Raw genomic sequence first — 22,868 nt, forward strand, 5'->3', positions numbered from 1 at the left:
AGACAAAAAAGAAAACTTTAGATGGAGGGGAAAAAAGGACAGAATCAAAAAAAGAAAAGAGGAAGATGGTTTGAGACAGGCAGAGCATAGCAGAGAGGTAGAGGGGAGCACTCAGAGGAGCAGTGAGGCAAACAGGGAAGAATTCCAAACAGAAAGGGTGTGTGTGTCAGAGCGTGTGTGCGACTGTGAATTTGTCTGTGCTGCCTGCTGGAGTGTGTGTCCAGATAATTCAATCTGCTGCCCATTGACTGGCCTCCCGCTCCGTCTTCACTCCTAATTAAATCTCCATTTGTTGGCTGGATGCTACTGCTTCTAATTGTGTTGCCGTAGCCTCGTGTAGACACGCGGGCACACCTAAACACCCTCAGACACGCGCGCGCGCACAGCGCCTGGGCCCTGCAGTGAGTAGGATCCCAGACACGTCACCGCGGTACATTACACCTCAATTAATCACATCAATTACACATCAATTAACCCGTGGCAATCCACTAAGCACAGCTGGGATGCAGGCAGTAATTCATCTGCAGTGACCTGAGGACTTTTTTTTTCCTGCAACATCAAAGCAAACACAGCTTCAAAAAGAATGAAAAAAATAAAAAATAAACATTTTCAGCAACTTAACATAAAAATCCATATTCCTTTTTCATGTCTTCTTCTGCGAAGAGCACACTGCTGTATGACTGTATGAGCTTTTAAAAGTATGTCATCAAGTGTATATTGCCACAACGCGGATACCAAAACATCTTACAGAGCACCACTGTCCTTATAAGGTGGAGGAACATGATTTAGAGACTATAAATTCAGGGGTCGAGGTGCTGGGTGACATCAATCTTTGATGGACTGGCATTCACATACAGCATGCAGATGCTGATCCATGGGCTATTTCTCTAAATGAATGTCAGGGTACATGGAGGCTCTCCATCTCCCCTCCCTGTCTTTCAGGCCTGGACTGCTTGTTTGGCTTCTACTGTAATGGGTCGCTTCACCTTGCTGCCTGGCGTTGGAGGACACTTGGTCCCTTTCTCTCGTTCAGCCCTCCTCTCAGATCCTCATCTCACTCTGCCTCTACATCAATACTCAATATTTCTTTGGGTTGTTTTTTTTTTATCATTAAGCCCGGCATTTCTTTCACCATCTGTTTTTTCCCTGCTATTTTCTTACTCTTCTGTCTTCTCTTGTTCATTCTCCTAATCCCTCCTTCTTTGTCGGCCTGCTTTCTGACTCACCTAAGTGATAGAGTGTAAATTGGCGTAGTACCTGCTGTCGCGGCCACGGCAGCTTGTGATCAGCCTGACCTTCAGCACGGGCTGTGTTCTCTCGGGTGCAGATTTATCTTTCAGATGTTTTTCTGCATTTTTGTATTCGTATGTTTGTCGAAAAAAAAAACCTTCATGTCCAACGATCACGCGAGTGAGTCTAAGAGCTGTATTCATAAGGGAAGACATTCATCAGCTTTAAAGATGCTTTTAGACCCCCTCCCTTCCAACACACACCTTCTCTCCAACCCATTACTAGGCCAAGGTCAGTACCATGACAGTTGCATAACCCCCATCAGAGAGGGTAACCATGACCCATCTTGCATGGTAAAGTCCAATTGGAAAGGCTAAATGACGGCTCTAAATTTCCCTGGATGGCATGATGTACCATGGGGTGGACTGGAAGTGCTCGATGGAGCGGGGAAGTTATGTGAATCGGTATGCGAGTGTGGTCAGCAGTGAAAGGAGGGGTGTGGAAAAATAGATCGGAAGGTACAGTGTGAGAGAAACGGGGCAGAGTGCATAATAAGACTCCCAAATGTTTCAACAGGCGGGGACTCCACTATTCACTTTGCTGCATCTCAATGATACAGTTGTGCAGCGTGCCAGCTATTGTGTAGTTACGTTGGCTCCAACACAGGTGTCTGAGGATGAAACGGAGGGCAGGACGAGCTTCCTGCAGCTGAAGTAGAGCTCGGGCAAGGAGGTAAAGCAAAAAATAAGCACGAGAAAGAAAACAAGACAAAAGCTGAGTGTGAACACCATTTGTGTGATTGCATGCCAGCATGGTGCAATAGAGAGCACAATAGGCTTCGGTTTATAAAGCTGCCCCGGTGCCTGTGGTCTTTGTCTCACAGCCATTAAAATTCTGTGTATGCAGCAGGGGACCCGGCTGGAGCCATGCCACCATTCAACCTCAGCTGTCAGGTTAGAATAAGGTGTTTTTATATCTGCGGTGAATGGGCTGTGGTGTTGCAGATTGACTGTTGGGGGCAGCTGCTCTGCACAGCAGCCCCATTAAAAGCCCTCCTGGTCCTTCCACGCCAGATTTGGTCTTCACGAGATCTGCCTGACTTCGGTCGTCTTTTATCTCTGGTCATAGTCCCGCAGGAATCTCAGGTCCACAAGACTGCCTTCGAGCTTAGCATCTGGACTGCCACGCACCTGCCAAACCCACCTCCGTCGCTTCATTCTTCACTGGAACAGAGGTAGCGACATTTCTTCCTGGCCGATGCCCCTTCTTCTATTCTCCCCCACTCCATGGCTGCCTTCTGTGAAAAAACAAGAAAGAAAAATGTCAGCTTTACCTCACACAGTGCAGTCAACCAGCTGTAAAGAGATGGACACATGTCCTGCAGTCATGTACAAGCACAGCACAATTGGCTTTTGTTCCATAAAAGAAGATATCCCGTAAGTCATATGTGTCTGAAATGATTATAGCACAGAAAATCAACGCTATACAACACAGTCCCTTATAAACACTTTATATAAATGCTACCCTCCACTTCTGTATCTACACACGTAAAATCTCGCAATTTATATATGAAGGCAGATGAAAGAAATATCCCTACCTTGACATAAGCCCATTCGGTGCAAAAATCTACAGGTGTGTGTGTTTTCAGCCTGGAAGGAACGCAAACAGAGAAATAGACTCTCCTGAAATCCTAATCATGAAAGCACAACCACTCATGCAGTTTCTGCCACAGGCCTAAACATGTACCAGCGGGGTCTGACCTCAGTGTTTTACTGTGAGGATCAAAAGCACAGTGAAGCAGAGGAGAATCAGGGTCAGACAAGAGGTTCTCTGTTGGAAACTCATTAGATCTTAGAGGCCAGTGTGCAGTGGAATTGGTCCTGTCTTCTTTCAGCAGTAAGAACTGTTGGCGGGTCAATGGTCATTTAAGATCTCACAGTTTCAGTTTCTAGATCACGTCAGTTGTGTGTAACACAGAGAACCATCTTCTCTTTGCTATTGCATCGCAGCATTGGATTTTACTTTTATGTGATGTTAATTATTGATTTTTCCCTACACCTTGCTCACTTTGTTCATGAAAGTATACTTTGCTGAAGCTGGAATTAATCACATGCCACAGATAGCAGGCATTCATGGATTTATAATTATAGCTTATTTGAAACATTTCTCCAAGCCAGAGATCCATGTGAACACATGAAAAGCACTGAAACAGGTTACCATAGTGGTGATTACTGGGCACTCAAATTGATGTTCTGTAATTTCACATCAGTAAGTTGGTATTCCGTCTATTCCTTGCCTCAGACAATCGATGTGTGAGTTCAGTTTTTTGCACAAGCAGGTCTCTAATGGTGACTTGTTGATTGAGCTGCTCTGCTAAGTGCACATAGCCACTAAGCCCCCTGTACCAGCTCAAAGTGGTTGGTCATTGCCTATGGTGTGTTTGTTCATCCATAAGTGAATGTTTTGTGTGTGTGCGTGTGTGCGTGTGTCTGTGTGTTAGTGTGTGTGTGTATGTGTATGTGCGTGCATGCGTGCGTGCACATGTCAAGTACAAATGCATTTACTACTGGATGGAATTACAGCAAAGCCACCACTCCAGCAGCCAGTGCCTGGGGAAAACAGGGATGGCTCCTCCATTTGGGCTCAGGCAAGGATCAGTTTTCTAATGTCTCTTGGCTTTGACTGTGTTTGTTTTTGAGAAGTTCATGTTGAGGTGGTAGACTTGCCAGGCCGTGGAGAGTGCTGTTGTCACAAACAAAAAATGGTGTTTTGGAAGGCAAAGGTGATGTGTTTTTTGCTCCTGTTTTTATGCATGATGTGTGATAGAGATTAAAAAAGGAGCATTGAGATATTATGATGAGTAATGAAATGGCGCGATGTGATTAGCCTCAAGGACCAGGTTCAAATCCAGGCCAGGGTCTTCTTTTGTGACGTGTGCATGTTCTCCCAGCATTGATTTCATGAGCTTTGTCTTGGTGGTTGTGGATGGTAGGCGTGTGGGAATGTGCATGTCAGCCAAGTTGACTCGAAATTGGTGTGAATGTGTGCTTTATTATCTGTATCTATGTGTGGAACCTGGATAGACAGGCAACCTGTTTAGGATGTATACCAAACCTAGATTAAAAAAAAAAAAAGGGAATGGAAGGTGGATGGACGGATGTTGTGTACATATGCAGTGTGTCCTGATATGCTGGTGAAACACAGAAGTGCACAATCATTCTTTTATTTACGACTTCATTCAGGTTTATTTTTCGGTATCATCCCCTCTGCTCAGTGAGGTCGCCCTCACATTCACCAAGTTCCGCCACACCATCCTCTGCATTTACCGCCATAAATCTGGAGCGTGAACTTGTGCACTGGTACGTAGAGCGAGGGAGGCACCAGTAATCAGCCATGAGAGTGACTCAGCGAGTGTGGTCGACGAAGAACCAGTTGTGCTTCAGGCTTTGGCAGCTTACTGCAGCTATTAATACAGACTTTAATTAGCCCGCCACAAACACTGGCACAATCGGCTCAGTGTCGCCCGTAGCTGGTGAGGCAGACAGATCAATAAGTCTGATCATGCCTTTTTCATCAGCTCAAATGAAAGCACTTTGTCTCCAAGCTCAGCCCTGGACCTTCACCTTAAAGGCTTTTTGTGGTTGCACTGGCTGTGTGCAGTGTTGCGGATGAGGCTTGTATAATCTGGCTGCATTAGGGAACTATAAAGATAAATGAAGGGAGGCACAGAGCATAACTCATCCTGTCAAAGAAGGAAGGTTTAAGACTGGGAAACTTTGTGTTTTCTAAAGCAGGCTCTACTACCCCTACCCCCCATGGCTTCCCAGTTTATCACTCTCTCTTCCTTTAACTCGCTTTTTTCTTCAAAAAAATGTTTCCCCGTCTGCTTTCTGTCCATCCCTGCTTCCATCTTCTCTCCATCCCCCCTCCTACCGTCTCTCATTTACTGATCTAGAGGTATGTTCATTTACACTTCTCCTGCTGCACAAATTGCCCCTTTACCACTTTGCCAGCACATTTCAATTTGAAATAAAGAGTAAGCTGCTTTTGCTTTAACAAGTATCTCCATGTGATTTTTTGGCAGGCTTTTCTGTTGACCTTCAAGTTCCCAATCAGCACAGAAGAAAAATGGAAATAGCTTGTTCTGAGTCCCCATTTTTTTTCTGTGAATTGCTGAAATTGTGTTGCGGCTGCTCTCACAGAGTTTGCTGAATGGCTGCGTCGCTGCCATTTTTTTTTTTACCAACAACTTTCTTTCTTTGTGTTTATTCATCTTTTATGATTGGTCTTTTTATGCCAATCTCCATTTTCTCCTCTCTTTCCTCTTCCAGTAGACGATGTCCCACCGTATTTTAAGATGGAGCCCCCTCCAGCCCAGGTCCACCTGGAGGGAAACCGCCTGGTACTAACCTGCATGGCTGAGGGCAGCTGGCCCCTGGAATTCAAATGGATCTACAATGGCACCGAGCTCACACGTTTCTCTCTGGAATACAGGTGAGGGGCTCCGCTTCAACAGAGAGTTCATTCTATCAATCAATACTTTTTTTTTTTTTTTTTTTTTATTCAACAGCTGTTATTGTCTTGCTGCATGAGGACATTTTAGCAGCATTTAATTGTAACTAATAGCACAATTGCTCATTTTTATTCACATTCAAGACTAATTTCCATGTATTTATTCAGGACTGATTTGGCTGCGTACAGTATCTCCCTTGAAACATAACATCTTGTGTTCAGGGGATTGTCAAATTTATTCCGATTTGTATCTCAGACTGTATTCGCCACTCCGAGATGATGTGAGCAAATAACTCGTTCTTTCTCTTCTCTCTTGCTGTTTGTTGGAACCATCATTGTTGCGCTAAAATCACACAGTGCATATTTTTCATCAACTCGAACATTGTGGGTGGGCTACTTTGCTCTGTGAGCAGTGAGATGCCGTTTCAGTAATCTTCTAAAAAATTTATATTACGGATTTCTGCCTCTAAACATTTTTGCTGACAAATTCTACTGGCAGCAGCACACAGTGTGGCAAAAGAAGCCCTCAGCCGGTGCTAACAAGGCCTCTGTGTGCGTATGTGTGTATGCATCAGTGTGCCAATTTGTACATGTACAGTATGCTTGTGTACCAGCATGCTTGAATATGTGTTGACGGGTCACGGTTTCATTCTATAGTGAAAGTCACTTTCTATCCCATTCTTGTCCTGTTTTCTCGACTCTACTCACGGTGTGACCAGACCCCTCGACATGGACAGACACTCTCAGGTGGTGTTGTCTGATTGCTATCACTAAACCCCTTCTGCTCACACACACACACACACACATGCCGTTCCCGGTCCATGTGTTTTTCCTCCCTCTGTCACTCCTTTTCTTTCCCGTTTCTCCCCCTCGTCTTCGCCTCTCGCTGTATTTCCTCGGCGTTTGGCTGTGCTCTCACGTGGCTTAGTCTCTGGGTCTGCCTCGCAGGCCAGCCCTCTGCTTGTTATTCTTCACCAGCCCTGATCAAAGAGGAGAACTGGAATCCATTTAATCAGACCCCTCTCTCCCCCCCCCTTCTCTCCCCACCATCCCTCCACCCCTCTGCCCCTGAATTGCAGTGCAGGGGGGAACATGGCCAGGGCAGACACCACACTCCTAAGTGGTTGTAGCAAACCAATTAAAAGAGAAGACACTTGCGTGTTTTCAAGCTCATGTTTCAAATACACCTTTTAACATGAAGGCACATCCGGATGGTGTAGATCGGGACAGCGCCGTGATCTCAGAACACTTTGAAACAGACAACTCAGCTCCCTCTTGAAAAAATATTTGTCTTCAGTTCACAATCTGGTTCTGGTTCAGCATGACGTCAGCACCAAACCAAACCACACTTGTATTACTATTTTAAAAATAGGTATGGCTCGAAGCTAAGTGGAATGCCATTCAAGCTGCGTCTCAGGCACCCAGTGAAACATCTCAATTAATTTAGCATCTTGAGTGTGGGTGATAAAAGCGCCAAGATGACAAATGTTGCTGTCTGTCATGCTGATGATGACTAATTGCACTTGTGTTGTGTGTGCCCATTAGGTACCTGATCCCCACGCTGGACCGAGCACATGCCGGCCACTACCGCTGCATCGTGAGAAATAGAGTGGGAGCTATAATGCAGTGCAGCACTGAAGTGCAGGTTGCTTGTAAGTGCAGTTTTTCTTTTTGTTGTTGTTGTTTTTATGCATTTAGTGTATTAACGGGAGGATACTGTTTTTTCTTATTAAACCCCCGTCTTGCTGAGTATGTGGATGAGTCACTTTGGTTAAAAGAGCTTCGCTGCATGACATTAATAACAATAATAACACTTTTTTCCACTTATATATTATGTTGCCATGCATTTCAAAGAGAAATTCTTCAAGTATTAATATACATTTTGGGGGTATTCCTCTCTCCTTCTCACTTTTCTGTCAGATATGGGGGGTTTTGTGGAGGGTGAGAGATCTCAAACTGTATCCCAGGGCGAGGGTGCTCTCATCCGTGCTCCACGGATACACAGCTTCCCCCGGCCCCAGATCACATGGTTCAGAGATGGGCGTAAGATTCCCTCAAGCAGTCGTATGTAAGTCTCCATTGACTCCTTTCTCTCTCGATATTATTTGTTTTGGCCAAAACATGCGTGCGTGTGTTCTTGTGCTTGTCTGAGCCGCCGTTTTCATATGTGAGCTGCTGGTGAATGCTGAGCTGCAGAAGCAGATTATCTTTCACTTCAGAGAACTCTTAAGAAGTTCAATACTGCTCACAGATTTTCTCCGATCCCCCCTCCCCACACACCATGAGTGAAGTTGAGCAGAATAGTTGATGAACAGAATAGTTGAATTGTGGCGCAGGCCTTGTGTTCATCATTGAATCACCTCTCAGTGATAAAGCGGGTTATTATATCGCCCCTATTGACTTTGCAGGCGGAATGATTGAAGGGTAGAGATAGAGCAGGCAGCAGGGGAACCAATTAGACAAAATTGGACAAAAGGCCTCAATTCATGATATGTTTGACTGACAGCGCTCACCCCTGGGTGGATTTGTGTGGGCGGTTGCGAGTGTGTGCGTGTGGAAGTGGTAACAGACTGTGTGCGGCCGTGTTGAGAGTTCAGCGGGTGACTGTACTGGATGTGCCCTTCTCTAAGTGTGAGCCCGTGTATTTGAAACTTCTTGTTTATTAGTTTGCTGGATTTGTGCCTATTTAAATATGTAGCTTTTCCCGAGGAGACATTGTAAGGCCAATCACCTGAGATTAATTTTACAATCCTGATAAATAGAGTAAGGCAGTCCACAGCGCTTCAGATACCTCCTACTCATCTATTATTCATCAGCCAGCTCGAGCATGTCATAGTTGACATGAAAACTCTTACCCAGAGTCCTTGCTTGAACAATAGATTGGTACATGTATCCTCTGCCTGCAGGGCTTGAAAAGCCCAGAACATGCATTGAGGGATATTGTAAGAAAAATCTCAGGCTTTTCCATGATAGGTCGAGCAGTCTCGGAGCTGGTTGCTATGTTGCTGACTCTTATCAGAAGTGAAGCGTTGAAACTTTGCTCTGTGACAATGAGAGGTGCTGACAGGACACTCTGCATTTACCATTTCTTTGCTCGCTTTGTGTCAGGCCACATTGATATTCACAGGTGTGTGTGTGTGTGTGTGTGTGTGTGTGTGTGTGTGTGTGTGTGTGTGTGTGTGTGTGTGTGTGTGTGTGTGTGTGTGTGTGTGTGTGGGTGGGTGTGTATGTGTGTGTGTGTGTGTGTGTGTGTGTGTGTGTGTGTGTGTGTGTGTGTGTGTGTGCGTGTGCGTGTGTGCGTGCGAGCGTGCATGCGTGAGTGCATGTGTGCGTGCGTGCGTGCACAAAACACTGTTTGTGTATTTGTATAAGTGTGTATACAGCCACAGCTCCTAATTGTCCAAGTGTGGGTGTGTGTGTGTGTATTTGTGTGTGTCTGTGTGTGCTTATCCTACAGCGATCAGGCAGATGCTGACAGATACGAAGCGCCTAATCTGGCTGTGTGCTTAACGTCAGCTCTCATTTTCACAAACATGCTCGACCATCAGCCAAACCAACGCTCAGCCACTGCAATGCCTGATGGGCCAAAGCAGGAAAAAAAAAGAATAAAACCCTGAAATGGACAGCGTGAATGTTATGACGCATCATGGCTCGGAAATACATTTAATTTGCAAATTATATCCACAATGATGCTAACACCTTAGAGCAGTGGTTTCCAAACCTTTGTTCTGGAACCTACTTTAGGCCCCAAGGTTTGCTTGACAACCAGACAACCGGTTGTTGTGATCCATCAAAGAAAAAAGATTCCCTCAGAGCTCTTTATAATTAGCCTGGTGAAATAATGGTCTGTTATTATAGTGATTCCTCGACTTTTTTTTCTTCCTCGAGCCATGCAGATTTCCTCTTTGAACTGATTTACCAAAACATACAGTGAAGCCAATCGCTCACAGACATACAAAAAATACTCACACCCAAGGTTTGGAAGACAGACATGTAGAAATATATCGCCAATGGTGTTGTCCACATGTGGACGAGCTCTGGTCAGGCCCTAACCTCTCACGAATATATTTCAAAGATGTTGATATCCTCAAGTCTTATCAACTGCGCCAAGCTGTCATCGAACCAATTAATGCGTCTTAATGTGTTCAGACAAATGGCAAACTGAGCAACTGAGCATCAGCCTCCATGCACACAGAAGAGTCAGATTAGCTGACAGTGTCTCTGAGTGAAAATCCACTTGGAGACACAGCAGTTAACACGACACCGAGTTTTACAGTCAAGTGCTGCTCTAACAGATTAAAATAACTGGAGGAATTCGGAACTGTTCCTCTAAGACTGCGTGATCCATTGTGGATGGAAGTGCTCATAAAACTGTCTTTGTGAGCTTCTCTTCAGACATAATTTATGTGTATGTGTGTGTCAGTTTACCCTCAGGATTTATTGACTGTGCGAAACAACTACTCACTGGTTTAATGATTTGAGTGTGTCTGTGTGCTTGTTAATGTGTGCACGCAAGCATACATGGTTCGGTGTGAGTTTGGGGACACACTTTGTTTTTGTAATACACACCAGCCAACTGTGGATGTCTGTTTAATTGGAAGCCAAATTGGTGAACCTCATTTGGTTTAACTGCATTCAACACGACCCGAAGCTGTTTGTGTCCTTCTTCGAGCGTGGCCGAGGTTAAGTGAGTGTTACGGGAGTTAGTGTACATTAATGTGGTGACCTTAAAATATGCTAAACTGCTCTGTGTGTTTGCGTGCACGAATATTTACTCAGTGCCATCACCCTGGACAACACATTGGTCATCCTGTCCACCGTGGCCCCCGACGCAGGACGTTATTATGCCCAGGCAGTCAACGACAAGAATGGGGAGAACAAAACCAGTCAGCCCGTCGTCCTCACTGTGGAGAGTAAGTACTCCTGGAAACATATGTGCATGCACACACACACACACACACACACACACACACACACACACATTGAAGCTTCAGACTTCAACTCCACTGCAGACTCTTTAAATCATCAGTAGACTGCATTAATAGGTAGTTGTATATTGAAATGTAATTAAAGATGTGATTAAAAAAAAAAGAAAGTTTTATGTCTCTCAGTTAAACAGCTGCACAACAGGTGTCTCAGACAAGAACATATAAAAACACAGATAGCGCCCTCTACTGATGGGTGTTATTGATCATGTTGCTTCCTCTCTTGGATCAACACACAAGGACGGCCATTATCGGCGCCATCATAGCTCTGCAGTTGTTCTGCGGTCCTCTTCTCACCTCGACTTTGAGCAGGGAAGTTATCGCCTTGCGTTGTGTTTCAGGTGGAGGTCCAGCAGCACCTCTCAGACTGGATGTACAGGCCCGTAAAGAGGACCTTCAGTTTAATTGCTCCTCACAAAAAACAAACAAAAAAAAAACAGATTTATGAAAAAGACACCGAGCAAACACACACTCACACACACACATCAGATCAGAAGGCTATAAATAGAGCATATTCACAACTTTACATAAAGTTTGGCATTGCTGGTACATGCCTGGTTGTGCACCAAACTTTTCCACCTATCATCACCTTCACAGATCCAAATAAAGTCCCAAACCTCCGCACCTCCTCTTTATGTACTTTCACTGAACTTATTTATTGGACCAGACAATCGATGATATCGCAAAACGTATCCTCTTTTTGTATCCAAGGGCAAAATTTACGAGAATGATTTATATCACACACACTGCAATGATTAAAATTAATATTGAATCTGTTCTGATTTGTAGTAGTTAGCCATTGGGGATTGTAACTACTGTATGAAGATTTTAACCTGCTTACATGTTGAGCAGCTTATTTTTAATATCCGCTTCCTTCTCGCTACAGCATCTGCACATCACATCTTTAATGCAGTGTTTGCAATTCAGTGCTCAATACGCATGACACAGCAATCTGCCGGGACCAGATATCACTGCACATCACCAAATCTGACCTTGCATATCACACAATTGTCTTGCGCATCTGAAAGTCAATAAGGTTTTTTTCCAGCCGTATTTGTTCATCTTAGCAATTCTGTTGAGAAAAAGATGGGAAAAAAGAAAAAAAGAAAACATAATGCAGTAAAGGGAGCATCTTATTCCCAAGAGAGCGTACAAATGAGACAGAGCTGAGCGCAATAGTAAAAAGCCTTCCGACACTGGCTAATGCTTCCAGTAGGCAGACATGTTGATGTGTTGTTTTATTCTTTAGACTGTGAAATAAACTACAGTTGAGTTGAGCCAACGATAGCTTTTGGATCGCCAGATGTAAATAATATGGTGACTTTAGTTGCTAGAATTTGCTATGCAGGTCGCCACGTTGTTTGTTATTTCCATTTAATTAGAAGATTACACACTTGAAGTACTCTCAGCATTGGGAGTTTATGAACTGCAATACATTAATTAGTCTGCTGATGTCTTTTGGAAAAAAAAACTAAATGAGTTCTTTGATATATCCAATGCGTTCCCAATTCTTTGCTGTTGTTGGCACACGTATCTTCAGACATCCATCTTCTGTACCTGTTTATTCGACTTGGGGTCAGTCTATCACATGTCTAAACACACAGAGACAGACAATCACACGCTCTCACATATATGACATATAAGCGAATTAGGATCACCAATCCACCTCAAGCACGTCTTTTAGCCTGTGGAAGAAAACTGCAAAACCTGGAAAAAAAACCCAGAAGGGACAACATGCAAATATCACTCAGAAATGTCCCCAATTCAGTTTACATGCATATTCCTGCAAATCAAGGGAGTAGAGAACCCTACTCTATTTAGACAACTTTAACATGACTCTGTTTTGAAATGTACGAACCCAAAGATAAAAGGGGTTTAACATATAATCATGTATTCCAAACAACGAGTGGGCTCAGAAAGTAAATGTAGTCTCCTTTCTCAGTTTGCCCGGTGGAAGATTATTAGTAGTGATGTTTGAGTCATTCTCCCTTCATTAATCATTTCTTTCTTTCTTCTTTTTCTCATTTACTTTTCCACTAAATGCTACAGAAACTCAGAGACCGTAAGACCCAGAGCAATCAAACTTTCCACAAATCTCACCAGTTAATTAGGCTCCAAAAATACATAGATCAGCCAAATCTTGTAATCTTACGTTTTAGTCAATAACTTCTGACCGAAGTGATTTGGATTTTTCCTCATAAATCCCACGGACTAAGGCAAATCATTGCAACGTGTTTAATTGCTTCTGTTGCGCCGGTTTTAGTTTTCTGATGACTTGACTGGAAGCTGCTCGGCATGAATATATCGGTCTTCGGTGTGTGTGTGTGTGTGTGTGTGTGTGTGTGTGTGTGTGTGTGTGTGTATGTGTGATTGATGATAGTCTAATCAATACCTTGAAGATGATGCTTAATGCTTTAATGGGGAAATGGCGAATGCTCCTCAGCTCCTGTTCAACTGCAGTTATCACAACATATTCTAATTTAATTGTCAATCAGCTGGTAGATCATCCACCTCCACTTATATAATTATTTTCTGGAATTCATTATTCTTTAATAACACAGTAGAAATAAGCACCGATTTTATTATTCAGCTCCGTCTCTGACACAAATGTTTCACTTCACTTTTTCTTTTTTTTTTGCCCCGACCAAATCATGACAGCTAATTTTTGGGTCACTCACTTTTACACTCCCTCTGCTGCCATAACGAATTACAATCAAAGCAAACTTCAGTTTGTGTTGGAGTATGCTTTAGGGTTAATGAATGTTTTAATTTGAAATGTTAAATGCATTCTGGATAAGTGCCAGCAAAATGTCAACATCAACAGCATGTACATTTTATTTGTTTTTTTGCCTTATCCCTCTCTGCGGTGTGCTGAAAACATGCACAACTGCATCAACTGATGGCATCTAGATCAACAAAACATCAGTTGAGAGCATTTGCACTCAAGGCTGTTGTTTAGTTTTCATTTTCACAGAAAAGGAATTCATGCTCAAATTAAAAATGAAGAAGAAAAACTTAAGAACTGTCCTCATTAAATTGTTCAAATAATATTTTTTAATAGTCCCCATAGCTCTCTGAAGGTCTACTCCTGTATTGAGACACTTTGTAGAGGAGGCTCAACCATACAACTATAGAGATTCTCCCCCCCAAAAAATGAACCAAGAGATCGGAAAAAAAAATAAACGAAACAATAGTAATAATGAAGAAACGCCATTAACATGGAGCGGCCCTGAAAACAAGCTCACAAGAGCCCACACAACCACTCATCGACACAATCCGTGCATGCAACACACCGTAAACGTGCAATCACTCAAGCACATACAAGTTCACAGGCTCCAACCCGTACTCCAGGGAGGTAGGGGGAAAATGAGATCAGATTCAGAGAGAGATCACTGATTGAGGGCAGTGAATCGATGGTTGGCTGGAGGCTCCGTGAAACCAGTGAGTGATGGTGCTGCATTTAATCGCTTTCTGTGTTTGTCTCAATTATGTTACATAATGGCTTCTAACACCTGGGCTAACACCGTGCTCAGGAAAATGCTGTGTGCACTAGAAAAGGGATCTAAAGTAAAGACAGGGGTGTTAATAGTGGGGTGATAGCACGCTGGCTACCTGCTGGTGATAGTGACAGATTGTCAGTCTCCGTGTGAGGATCTGGTCGTGCTCAGCCGGCTGCGTCAGGCAGATGCACCAGCTTAATCTCTGTGTCGCGTAGTCCAAAGGTTTCCTTCACTTTTTTGTGCTTTTCTGTGTGTGTGTGTGTGTGTGTGTGTGTGTGTGTGTGTGTGTGTGTGTGTGTGTGTGTGTGTGTGTGTGTGTGTGTGTGTGTGTGTGTGTGTGTGTGTGTGTGTCTGTCTGTCTGTCTGTCTGTCTGTCTGTCTGTCTGTCTGTCTGTGTGTGTGTGTGTGTGTGTGTGTGTGTGTGTGTGTGTGTGTGTGTGTGTGTGTGTGTGTGTGTGTGTGTGTGTGTGTGTGTGTGTGTGTGTGTGTGTGTGGGCTAGATGTTGGGGGACCTGCAGACCCCATTGCCCCCTCCATCATCATCTCCCCGAAGAACACCAGTGTAACAGTGGGAAGAAACGAAGCCATCATGGAGTGTGTTGCCAACGCCAGGTAAATGTTGAGACGAAGAAGTCACGCAGACAGACTTTCGCACATCATCAACACACCACCTTCTCTCACCTCCTCATCTGCTATTTTGTCATTTAAATGAGTCCCTAAATCTTTTGTTTGAATGTGATAGAAAAGTGTTTTTTTTTGTTTTTTCTTTTTTTTTTTCTTTTTTTGGCATTTTCTCATTTCGTACCTTTCCACCATTCTTCCCTTTGATTCAAGGCTTCACTCTGTTCTCTCGTTCTCACACCATCCCAGTCCTGAATTCTGACTATTATCTCCAATTCAAAGACTTAATCAGACTGACAGATGTATCCCGTTGCTCTCTCAATGCTCCCTAACCTTGAAACGGAATATAAATCTGTATTAAAAACCCGCATGCCCTGTTACTTCTTTCTGCTTTTTTATCTTTCTCTCCCAGACCTCTTGTCAAAATGAGTATCACTTGGAGGAAAGATGGGGTGGTGGTCAACACGGGGATTCGAGATTTCGGCCGTCGATTGGTCATCAGTTTGCCTGCAGTGAGTGATAGTGGATACTACGAGTGCGAGGCGTCCCTCCGCAGCAGCAGCGTCCCCTCAGTCACCGCTGGGGCGTACCTGCACGTTCTTGGTAAATAACCCAACAGTTCACTTTTTTTAACGTTGCACAAAACTTTTGAAAATAAACGATCCAAACTTCGCCTCGGTCTTCTCGCCTTCATGTTGTGAGGGAATTTTTAAAGGGGGAGGTTTTTTTGTAGCCGTATTATATTTCAGTAATTGCACTGATGTTGTCATCTTGAGTGCTAAAAATGCTTATTTTCTACAGAAGGGTCAAGATAAAAAGCATGAGTGGGTTTTTTTTTGGTTTTTTTCGACTTGTTTTTAAACCCTCTAATGGAGCATTGATTTGTATGTTTTTCTTTCTCAAAACAGAATATCCTCTATTTGTCAAAGAGCCACCGAGTCACATCAGTGCAGAAATGGAGAAGGTGGTGGATATTCCCTGTCAGGCACGAGGTCAGCTGTGTTTGTGTTGGGTTTTTTTTTTGTTGTCGTCTTTTTCTTTTTTTGTCTGTATTGCTGCATTTGTGAAAAGAATTGTGATTAAAGGAGAGACATGGGAACGAAAGGGTCACAGTGACAAGGCAAAACATCCTCTCCTCCATCTGCAGGCACTCCACAGCCAGACATAGTGTGGTATAAAGACGCAGTCCCCATCAGCCCGGTGAAGATCCCCAGGTACAGAGTGTTGGTGGGAGGGAGCCTGCAGATCAACGGTCTCCTGCCAGACGACACGGGGATGTTTCAATGCTTTGCCCGCAATCGAGCAGGAGAGATCCAGACAAACACCTACCTTGCTGTTACGAGTACGTCCCCTTGGAATTTTCCTAAGCTATCCACGTGTCTCGTGCTTAATTCCGCTTGTCTTCTCCTCTCTGTTCATTTCTTTTCTTTATTCCTAAATCCGCTCCTCTATTCTCATTTGTAATCCTCTTTTGCCCCCCCCCCCCCCCCCCCCCCCCCCTCCCAATCCCCGTCTCTCTTTTTCTTCCCTCCCACACCCATCTATCTATATATCGCTTTGCAGTGACAGATTTGTCACCTTGGATGCTCGGGCAATTATTGGCTATTTTTGAATCAGAGGCTGAGCACGAGAAGCAGAAATGGAGGCGCCTTGTCAGATTCTCAGAGATGTCTCTGAGAATGAGACCTGACAGCTGCCCCTTTTGTCAAGTCTATTAAGCTCTCAGCTGCTGTCTGCTTTATTAGGGAGAAAGCTGTTTATGTCTCTCATTATCACCTCTGTCTCACCTAATTTTGTTTGAACGTGTGTTCGTGTGCGTCTGCGTGTGTGTGTGTGTGTGTGTGTGTGTGTGTGTGTGTGTGTGTGTGTGTGTGTGTGTGTGTGTGTGTGTCGCTGAAACCCCCTCTGCAGGTATAGCTCCCAACATCACCGCCGGCCCGGCTGACAGCGCAGTGATTGACAGCATGTCAGTCATTCTGCATTGTGAGACCTCAGGAGCTCCACGGCCAGCCATCACCTGGCAGAAAGGTGCGTGGGCTAACAGCACGGGATTCCAGGAGGGTGGCATAAAAGTGGGGGTTATTATTCCTCATTCTCAGATGCCAGACTTAGACAAGTGCTGAAGAAAAGATTCAGAATATGAATTCCCTCCAAACATGCCTTACTTCTTTACTCTTGCTCCACCACTTTCCCCGGTGTTTGTTTACCCTGACATTTATTCAATACCCTAATCTCTCTTTTTGTTGCCCCGTCCTCCCTTTTTTTCTTGTCCTCCATCCAAAACCATCAATCACTCCCGCCCTTCCCTGTAGGTGAACGTGTCTTGGCCAGTGGCTCAGTCCAGCTGCCCAGGTTCACCCTGCTGGAGTCGGGCAGCTTGCTAATCAGCCCCTCCCACCTATCCGATGCTGGAACCTACACCTGCATGGCCAGTAACTCCAGGGGCATCGATGAGGCCTCGGCTGACCTGGTGGTCTGGGGTGAGCGGAACAGAAATCGGACACTCTCTGCGTCTCATTTGTATTCTGTGGATCTATTCGCAAATCCTTGTTTTCTCATTTTCTACCAACGCTTGTATAATACCACAAACTAGTCTGACCCTTTGAAAAATGCATAAAAAAAAAAAGCAGAATAATCATTCTTTAATCCACAACTTGTTCACTTGTATAGGCAGTGTGCAGTATGTTCCTGGGGGTCATTGACAAGATGTTCTGACTATACCGTTTAAACATACACTCATGCACTGAATAAATCTACATGAGCTCGCCTTGAAAGGCTTGTAAAACACTCCACTCACTGTAAATGTTGTATGATTTGCTCTGTTTTGGATCACATCAAGCAGTGAAACATGAAACTGTGTTCAAACACTCTGTAAATAACCGCACTTGTGTCTTTTTACAGCGCGCACTCGAATCACTAAGGCGCCTCAAGATCAGAGCGTGATTAAAGGGACCAAAGCTGTTATGACCTGCGGAGTGACCCACGATCCCAGTGTCACTGTCAGGTAATGTAAAAGGTTTCTGCTCCTTTTCAGTCACATACAATCAAAATAAGATGTCTGGCGTCACTGTTTTTCTTATTTCAGCCGCAGCCTGGTAAACAAGCCTGGGTATCAGTGTTGTACTTAATTAGTTCATGAAAACTGCAAGAGATGTTGTAATGTTTATCCACCCTCAGAAAGCCTCCTATGGGAAAGTTCTTAAACTCTGAGAGTCAGATTGAGGAATTAGTCCACAGCATTTCTGTACACTTCAGACAGACTTGAGCATGATGGAGTGTGTGTGTGCATGCGTCTGTCTCCGAGGGACCAGAAAGATGTCTGTGGAGCTCCGAGATTAGAGTACATGTCACCTGTGGGCCTCCGACATTGATCAGATTGTGGGGTAAACAGATGAATATGTAAACAGAGTAATAACTTGAGACGGAGCCTTTAATTAAACGCAACACAGAGGAGATTAGCTGGAGAGCCCAAATAGTCGCAATTAATCACAGGAAGCTCCTCCTATGTGTCTGCCTACGTGCATGCATGGAGGAATGGTTCTGCACTGTATGTGTTACAGGGAATATAAATGCTTTTGCTATCAGCTTCACAATGCTTTTCATCAGCGTCAGCAACCTCCTGTGTCTGGTGTTTGAACTGATACAAGGCAAACAAATTTACTGTCACAACACTGTCAAGTGTTTTAAAGTGTGAACGTGTGTGTGTGTGTGTGTGTGTGTGTGTGTGCGCGCTCATGTAAATACCTCCAGGTATGTGTGGGAGAAGAGCGGTTCCGTGATTGACGTGAACACGTCTCCCCGTCTGCGTCTGGATCCCGACGGGACCCTGCACATCTCCCAGACGTGGTCGGGCGACATCGGTACATACACCTGCAGGGTGACATCAGTGGGTGGCAACGACTCTCGCAGCGCCCACCTCAGAGTCAGGTCGGCATATTTGCCTCATGTCTCCCTCGTCTTATCTCCCCGTCTGTATTTTTTCCCTCTTATTTACGCCTGACCAGGACATGATGGATAGATGTTTTCCTCACTGTTCTGGTTTATCACCGCTCGCCTCTCTAATCCATCAAACACCTCTAATATTTGCAGTGTGAGGCTCCTGGTTTGGCTGTTAAATCCGGTTATTTGCAGCCTCTCTTGTCTGATTCTATTTCTCTTCATCAATTCTTCCCTCACTCTCCTGCTCGCATATGCACACAAAGGCAACTGCCCCATGCACCAGAAAACCCAGTGGCAGTTCTGAGCACCTCAGAGAGGAGGGCCATCAACCTGACGTGGGCCCAGGCCTTTGATGGCAACAGCCCCCTGATCCGCTACATCCTGGAGGTCTCGGAGAACAGTGAGTTTTTCTTGGTTTCAGCCCCACTGTCACTGTTACCAACACACAATTCCGGCTATTTTATTGCTTCTTGTTAGTAATTTTGAGGGCAATATCGCTGCTTTCCACTCCTGGGATGCACTAATTTGGTACCTCTCCTATTTTATTACATTTCCATCGTGTCCCTTAAATTGGCAGTTGCATCCTTTCATACCTTCTTCAATCAATATGTCTCAATTGCCTCACCTGTGTGCTACTTTACAAACAATCAGGGGAGACAAATTGTGTTGATGTCCAATGCTCTTATCTTCCGTTCGCTTGATAAAATCAAAGAAATGGGGACGCTCTCACCCATAAAGACTAAATTGTTCAACCATTTCTCTTCGAAGCTCAGGCTAACTGAGAAGATGACAACTCATTAAAAGCAGAATGAATCTGAGGATGCAGATGGGATCTGGGTTTTAGATAATTGAATTGCAATCTGATATTTGAGGAGAGTGTATACAAAATAAATGACTTGTTTTTTATCGGTGGCTGCAATGATATTACCGAAAGTGAAACAATCGTGTGCAATCATAGTCAGAAATAACAATGAATTTAAATTTGAGTTAGCTGAGGAGATTATTGTTCCAGAATAAATACGGCCACACAAGGTCATTTACTGCTCGCTATTGCCCACAGTTCTCTCTATATGTGCGTCTTCTCTGTCTTAGATGCCCCGTGGACAGTTCTGCTGGCCAACATAGAGCCGGAGTCTAACGGGGTTACCGTTGGTGGCCTCATCCCGGCGCGCTCCTACCAGTTCCGGCTGTGTGCCGTCAACGACGTTGGCAGAGGCCAGTTCAGCAAAGAGACTGACCGGTGGGTGCTGCTGTGCCTTTCGCTGAACTATGTAGACTATGTAACTTAAGTGTGTACACCGGTCGCGGGGAAAAAACATTGCCGTTTGAGGGCTTTTGCTGTTCTGGAACAGCCTGTTCTCCCACCCCTCATCTTGGCAGTTCAATAGAAAATCCTGTGATTATTTCCTGTAAGTCCACTTTTTGGTCTCGGCTCCTGTGGGAGTGAGCAAGAGATGAGCCGGCTTCGGGATGGGCCTTTTCGAGATAAAACTGTGAATGAGCTGAAATTGTGCTTTGTGAAGACTTGATGGGTGCGCTGACCCAGCTTCATCTCTCTCCCTCCTATTAACTGCCTTTGCTGTACTTCACGGTAAAATGCGGGGAAGCTTGAAAGAGGCAAAGCTCAACACAGACTCAAATCTCGAGTGAATTTTCTTGACTAGCAAGAAGAAACATTAATAATTATACAAGTGCACACCCTCCCCACCCCATACAAGCTCACACAAACAGATGCATTTTGGCTCATCACGATTCACCTGTGCACATCGCTGTCTGACCTTGTCTGCATCAACACAACTGATTTATTTCTTTTACACCTGCAGCAAGGAACGCCTTCAAACTGAAAGCTACTACCCATCATATTTGGTTGTTTTTTTTTTATGGGGGGGGGGATTCTGCCCCACATTCATTCACAGGGCCATATTCTTACGTGAATCTGCCCAGACAAGAGAGCACCACAGGAGGGTGACTGAGCGTCAGTGAGTGCAGGGCTTTTCTGAGGCGTCTCTCCGGCACACCTCTTTGATCCTAAACACTCTGCTTTATCTCCTCCAGAGCAGTGCTCCTGTGCACTGGGAAGAAATCAAGATGTCATCTTAAATTGACTTAAGGGAAAAGTCTGCCTGGATCTCTCTTTCTTGTTCTTTTATATCTTTCCCTTACTCACACTGTCTCTCCATTGTGCTGCTCCATTTTCACCAAGGCCTCTTTGATCTTTTTTCATGCCACAGCAAGCTGTCCCTCTGTGGACAGTATTATAGAGAATATGTTTTGGACAAAGACGCAGTCACACTCGGCCCCGCGTTCCTTTATGGTGTTCTAAAAAAAAAAAAAAAAGAAAAATACAAAAAAAAAAAATACAAAAAGCCATCTTTATAATGATTTGATGTCTATGATGAAATGGGATAGAAATATGCAGAAACCCCAGATAATTAATGCATGGCTCCACTCTTTGTCTCTTGGTTCACCTCTCTTCTCCCTTTTCTTCCCTTTCTGCTGCAGACTGACTCTCCCCGAAGAGCCTCCCAGCGCCCCGCCTCAGACAGTCATCGCGAGTGGCCGCACCAATCAGTCCATCATGATCCAGTGGCAGCCTCCCCCAGAGAGCCATCAGAACGGTCCACTACAGGGCTACATCATCAGGTAGGAAGACCGTGACAACCTGCCTATTTTTTCTTTTTTTTTTTTGTTACCCCCAAAAACTGTGTGCCTGTCTGCAACAGTGACATTCAGATGTGGAAATAAGTGCTATGTCAGCACCTTTTCTTCCCCTCCATTTCCCCTCATACTAGCGTGCCGCTGTTGTAGAATAATTGGTGCCAATTAAATACCTTCCTCACCGTTCATCTGTTGTCACTTCTCGTCTTGTAACCATTTTTAATACTGCTTTTTTATGAATTCTCTTCAGGCACCCCTCTCCCTCACTGCCGTCCCCTAATATTTATTTACATGGCTTTCTATCCTTTTCTCGCCCTGTCTGTCTATCTGTCCTTCGCTTCCTCTTCCCATGAAAATATTCCCTTTGCTTCCAGGTACTGTCTGTCAGGGCTTCCAGTCGATTGTCAGATGAAGAACATCACCAACCCAGACCAGACTAGTCTCATCCTGGAGGAACTCATCATCTGGACCAACTATGAGATCGAGGTGGCGGCGTACAACGGAGCCGGCAGGGGCACCTACAGCCACAAAGTCACCGAGTGGACTCTGCAAGGAGGTGGGAGCGATGCACTGCCTCTGTGTTGCAGATTATTGGAATCCTTCTCATAAGCCAAAATGCATTATGTGATCTGTGATACTCGGATTGTAATTTGTGATAAAAGCTGAAGTGGGAACGTTTGCTACAAGGTGAATCAGTGAATTAATTAGAATTTAAAAAGGAACCAATACACAGATTGTAGTTCAAAGGAATGTAACCATCCAAATGAAGTAATGCAGACATCACTGTAAATAGATGCAATACAGGAATTTCCAAATTCAAACTAAATCTTTTAGTTGGTGAGAGGCCGATAATGGCGATCTTTTAACTGTTGATGTTTGAGAGGTGACAACTCTGCTTTCACTTGGGTTTCAGAGTACATTTATTCGACCTTCTTTGGTCTGCTGGTGAAGTAGCTTTAATCACTTCGCAGGGGAGATACATTTGACACCCACCCTGCGGCAAAAGTAGTTCAGCAGAAAGAGGAAAACATAGACCAAAGAGAAATATATTCCCTCAACAGAGCATATCCCATCCTGGTGATTTCGATCTGATAACAATTAAAAGATGGTATCTACAATACTGATTCTTTGTTTAAAACCTGATATCAAAGGAAGGAGCTCAAATGGAGGTTAATCCAAATTGTATTGATGAAATGACACTCGGACTGTTCTTTGTCATTCTTATTCAACATAATTCACAAGAAATGTCCACCCATCCGTCTTCTATACCACTTCGTCCTGTGCAGGGTCGCTGGGCGCTGGAGTCAATCCCAGCTGACCATGTGCGAGGGAGCGATTCGCCCCGCCCGGGTCGGCAGTCCATCACAGGGCAGACACAAAGAGACACACAACCACACACACTCACGTCCACACGCTGATTTAG

At 44.4% G+C, this 22,868-nt stretch overlaps 1 protein-coding gene across 1 annotated transcript in view; it reads left to right on the forward strand.

The window, feature by feature from the left end:
* The first annotated feature begins 5,569 nt into the window (after positions 1-5,569).
* The window catches only part of LOC308125123 (protein sidekick-2-like), a 39,801-nt gene continuing 22,502 nt past the window's right edge, over positions 5,570-22,868 (forward strand). The window contains exons 1-16 of the mRNA XM_080488643.1: positions 5,570-5,724; positions 7,288-7,394; positions 7,663-7,810; positions 10,522-10,655; positions 14,728-14,839; positions 15,261-15,451; positions 15,757-15,840; positions 15,996-16,190; positions 16,760-16,876; positions 17,161-17,328; positions 17,750-17,852; positions 18,599-18,775; positions 19,051-19,187; positions 19,880-20,027; positions 21,290-21,430; positions 21,820-22,001. Of these exons, the coding sequence (XP_080344769.1) occupies positions 5,588-5,724; positions 7,288-7,394; positions 7,663-7,810; positions 10,522-10,655; positions 14,728-14,839; positions 15,261-15,451; positions 15,757-15,840; positions 15,996-16,190; positions 16,760-16,876; positions 17,161-17,328; positions 17,750-17,852; positions 18,599-18,775; positions 19,051-19,187; positions 19,880-20,027; positions 21,290-21,430; positions 21,820-22,001 (2,281 nt within the window). The 5' untranslated portion in view covers positions 5,570-5,587. The remainder of the gene's footprint in view (positions 5,725-7,287; positions 7,395-7,662; positions 7,811-10,521; positions 10,656-14,727; positions 14,840-15,260; positions 15,452-15,756; positions 15,841-15,995; positions 16,191-16,759; positions 16,877-17,160; positions 17,329-17,749; positions 17,853-18,598; positions 18,776-19,050; positions 19,188-19,879; positions 20,028-21,289; positions 21,431-21,819; positions 22,002-22,868) is intronic.

This window comes from Lipophrys pholis (assembly GCF_963383615.2).
Source record: "Lipophrys pholis genome assembly, chromosome: 19".
NCBI classification, from domain to species: Eukaryota; Metazoa; Chordata; class Actinopteri; order Blenniiformes; family Blenniidae; genus Lipophrys; species Lipophrys pholis.